Source organism: Pimephales promelas, chromosome 23, assembly GCF_988280905.1.
Source record: "Pimephales promelas chromosome 23, fPimPro1.hap1.1, whole genome shotgun sequence".
Lineage (NCBI taxonomy): Eukaryota > Metazoa > Chordata > Actinopteri > Cypriniformes > Leuciscidae > Pimephales > Pimephales promelas.
This window is the reverse complement of record NC_142791.1, coordinates 29,506,001-29,510,692: the sequence shown is the minus strand read 5'-3', so window position 1 is coordinate 29,510,692 and position 4,692 is coordinate 29,506,001. Positions and strand designations below refer to the sequence as shown.

Here is a 4,692-nt window from a genome sequence, read left to right as displayed (position 1 = left end):
CTTTGCTCTTTTGCTCTGTTTTTTTAAATTGCAGTTATGAGTATGTTTGCTTTTATTTAAAAATAGTGAGAAGATTGTTAAATTGTATGTTATTAAAACACTTTTGCAGTATGCTTAAATAGCCTATTGATCTGATATTGTCTGATGTAACCATGTAGCATTTAGGATAAAGAATTGTAAGTCACAAAACAGGGTTATGTCAAATCTTCAATTCACATATTTAATTTGTAAAAAACACAATATAACAACAACTTACAATTGTTGCTGCTGCATGAACAACTGTTGCAGAGCACTTCTTGCATCTGAACGCTCATCACCAACATCTTTATCACATTCACACCACTCTGGCTTAAATCTGTCCATGTACAATTCACACAAGTTGTGCACTGTACAGCACGTCTCAACCATATCAACAACAACATTTTACATTTTCAGTCATTTCTCTTACTGAGACACTTCCACCTTCCTTTCAACCTCCCAAACGCATGTTCAACCACACAACGGGCTCGACTTGTTGGCATGTTGTATAGTTCTTGGGCCTCTGTAAGCCTGCCGGTATCAGGATATGTGCTGCGTCCCAATTCACTTACTTATACTACACCCTAAAAGTATGTAGTCTTTTTGTGAGGAAAAAGTACATACTTTTGAGTGTGTAGCAAAAGAGTAGGCAAGCTTTGGGACGTATCACGTCATCTTTAACGGACGGCTCTGTCACGTGCTGTAAACTGCCCTGTCAATCATCCTGTCACCGTAAACTGCCCTGTCAATCATCCTGTCACCGTAAACTGCCCTGTCAATCATACTGTCACCGTAAACTGCCCTGTCAATCATCCTGTCACCGTAAACTGCCCTGTCAATCATCCTGTCACCGTAAACTGCCCTGTCAATCATACTGTCACCGTAAACTGCCCTGTCAATCATCCTGTCACCGTAAACTGCCCTGTCAATCATCCTGTCACCGTAAACTGCCCTGTCAATCATCTCGTCACAGTTAAAATCCTCCATTCTATCTAATTTTATTAGATATGCCAGTTGTGGGTCTTTCATGCTCTCCTCGTGTTTGCAAATTGAATATAATGATTCATTTAAAACGTAATGGCTAAACGTGTCTTTATAAAAGTTCACAATGCTGCTGCAAATGCAATATAATGTGGAGAACATTGAATAAATTCATTTTCGTCAGGTTAGATACTGATAATGAATCACTCAAAGCTCTTTATCTAAACCTCTCTACACAACCGCGGGACTCGCACGTCCTCCGTATCGACTACGTGTCTGTAGTTTTTGAACACTCTTTACTCGTGTTTGTAGTTCTAACCGAATCCTCGTCCAAAGCGCAATGGTTTGTGGGCAATATCAGCCGTTAGAGTGCATCGATCTACACTTCGGATTCTGACCGGATATAGTAGACCATCCGGGTATCTTTGAAACACTCATTTCAACATACTACGGTTTGGGACGCACTAATTCTATTTTCGAATACTATTTAGGACGGATAGTATGCGAATTGGGACGCAGCAATTGTTTTAGCAACCATTTCTGCAACGGGTAAGCAGAATCACCAAGAATGAAGTATCCAACATCAGTTTCACGTATGTTTTTCACTCTGCCAGAAAAACCATTACGGTCCGTGACCCAAGCCCATGGACGTGACGTTCTGAGGACACCAGCGCCGTGATCTCTCTCCCCGGCCGTCCAACATTCAGGTCCCAGAACATCCCTTTGCCATCCACAGTTGCTTGTACAATTATGGAGTGCCAAGCTTTTCTGTTGTGGAGATCTGATTGGTATTGTGGAGGAGGTTTCAATATAGGGATGTGAGCACCCACACACTGGAATCCCACAGCTCTCTTCCAAGTACAAAGCCATCTCAGATAGTTTGTCCTGGTCTGGTGTTTTGATGAACTGTGATTGCCGAAGTATAGCAATTCCAGCCTTACAAAAGTCACGCACACAGCAGCGGCAAACAGAAGTCCGACTGACAGCAAACAGTTGGCTACTGTCCTGTACTCTGCCCGTTTGTCCAGAGGAATGCATAATCGATCACTTGTATCTTGTCGCTGTAGTGCAGGCTTCAGAGTTGGACAAATGTATGTGAATGTTTCTCTGGAAAAGATGAAGTCGCCCAGCCACTGCTCATCTGCGAATCTCCCAGCAGTCACTCGTTGGCTGATAGGCCCACACCTCAGTGGTCCGCATTATATTGGTGTAGTACTGATGCATCATCTGAGAAATAATAAAATGAAATGCAAACATTAATTACATAATTATGTTACAGATCTGATAATGAAAGGCACTTCTACAGCATTTACAAATGTATTTGCTAACCCATTTATTAATACATCACACTCCAATGTTTTAATTGTTACAATCAGTTAACGCACTGTGAACAAACTGACAAACCAACAGCTGTTTTTTTTTTTAATCTAGCATTATCAAAGATTAACAAATAGAGTAACAAATGTATTGCTAATTTTCATCCCTGTTAACCCATAGGCCAACATCGCATACTTTACTTTCTTGCAAAGTGGTACTGTAAACATTACTTCCCTAATTATGCGAAATGTAAATGCATATATTCATAATCATGGGTATAAATTATTGTATTTTTCTTTCTTTAATTTCTTTAAAAATGGCTCTTCTAGATCATATTGTAATTTCAAAACATCATTTACAAAACAGTTCAACTAACTTAACAGCAATAAAAAACAGCAGTTTAACATTAACACCTAACTTAATGATATTAGCAATCAAGATATGATAAGTTAGCAAAATATTTGTCTTTTCAGCAGATAGTAAAGTTAGTGAAACGTTCATAAAAACAACCCCGTGCAATTTGATTTGAAGTTATGCTCACATCGACAACACGAGATACGAATGAGCTATACTATAAAATAAGACATTTACCGTTTGCATCCATTGCTGGTGACTCTGCATTCGCTGTAACCGAATCGCACGACGTTGGGCCGCTCTCTTGCAGCCAAAATAAGCTTTCGCCGTTGTCGCCGCTGAACCTCCATCTTCTTATCTTGGCTTTGCTGCCACATCTTCCTAGCCTAGAAATCTAGACGCACCCTAGCGGCAGCAAAAATTATTTTGCAGCAAAGTGTGGTCTAGCAACTCTCCATAGACGTTTGAGCTGGAAAAACTCAACTCTGGAAGGGCCAATCACATCGTGTATAGAGTCGGCGGGCGGGCTTAACATAATGACGACAGAGTTGAGCCGGTCAGAGCCAGCTCGGACATATTCGGTTTGAAGTCGTTCATCCTCGGATGCGGCCGCGCGCGCTGTTACAAAACAGCTGTGGCGAAACAATTTACTTGTCATGCTGCGCTCGTGCTGTGTCGTGGAGTATAAAGGCTTTACTCCGTGTTAGCGGCGCTCTGATTGGTGCACGGACCTCTCCCGAATCATCTCCAGCACCCGAAGCACCACTCCTCCGCCTCCGTTTCCCTCGTAAGCTGATATTAGTATTTAAACATTCTCTATATTATTTTTTTAATGACATACTGTCTCTTTCTCTCTCACACATATGTAGGCTAGTTATAAACTCGTTTGACTTTTAATGATTAGTGTTTTATTTTTAAAGTTTGTGGGTCGTATAAAAAACAAAAAAATCCCTTATTTTGGGGATGGATTCTGGGAAATCTCTCTTATTTTCAATGCTCAATGTTGACAGCGGGACTGGATGCGGTAAAAGTTTAATATATCAACTTGCTCCGCTGAGTACGTCACCTTCTTCGTTGCTCTGATTGGCTGTAGCGCTATCCAATTGCGTGCAGAGAGAATTTGAAAGACAACCGTTTATCCCGCCCCTCGGATTGAGCCCCGTCAATGAAGAGTTTCCAGACCTGACGTCTTGATGTAGGTCTGACATGCCAGGCTAACATCTTCCACCAAGCAAATCTCCATCTCGATCGTCGTGTGATTTTAGCAAGCTGCCTGAATGACCTTCATAATTCCCGGCTGAAATGGGTGGGGTTGTACGACGTTCGATCCAGGAAGGCGTGTTAGGGGCGGGGTTTATGGCAGCTGCGGGGATACTGGCCCGACAGTGGAAACACAAGCCCAGTGCTCGAGGCCCGAGGACAGTGGCTCAGCCCGGCCCGGCTCGCTGTTGACCCTGACCTCACAGTGGACACGCGGCTAGTGTAATAGAAACAGAAACACACACACACACACACACACACCTCTGAGTTCTAACACACACACACACACACACCTCTGAGGTCTAACACACACACACACACACACACACACACTTCTGAGGTCTAACACACACACACACACACACACCTCTGAGGTCTAACACACACACACACACACACACACACACCTCTGAGGTCTAACACACACACACACACACACACCTCTGAGGTCTAACACACACACACACACACACACCTCTGAGGTCTAACACACACACACACACACACCTCTGAGGTCTAACACACACACACACACACACACACACCTCTGAGGTCTAACACCACACACACACACACACACACACACACACACACACACACACACACCTCTGAGGTCTAACACACACACACACACACACACACACACCTCTGAGGTCTAACACACACACACACACACACACACACACACCTCTGAGGTCTAACACACACACACACACACACACACACCTCTGAGGTCTAACACACACACACACACACACACAC

At 43.1% G+C, this 4,692-nt stretch overlaps 1 protein-coding gene across 2 annotated transcripts in view; it reads right to left on the bottom strand.

Moving 5' to 3' along the window:
* Window positions 1–4,692, bottom strand: part of LOC120478433 (beta/gamma crystallin domain-containing protein 3) — a 45,632-nt gene that overhangs the window by 757 nt on the left and 40,183 nt on the right. The window contains exon 21 of one of the 2 annotated variants that reach the window (XM_039670328.2): window positions 195–2,226. The exons of the other annotated variant lie outside the window; for it this stretch is intronic. Within the exon in view, the coding sequence (XP_039526262.2) occupies window positions 2,186–2,226 (41 nt within the window). The 3' untranslated portion in view covers window positions 195–2,185. Of the gene's footprint in view, window positions 1–194; window positions 2,227–4,692 lie in introns of those variants that run through there. 2 annotated transcript variants of the gene reach the window in all.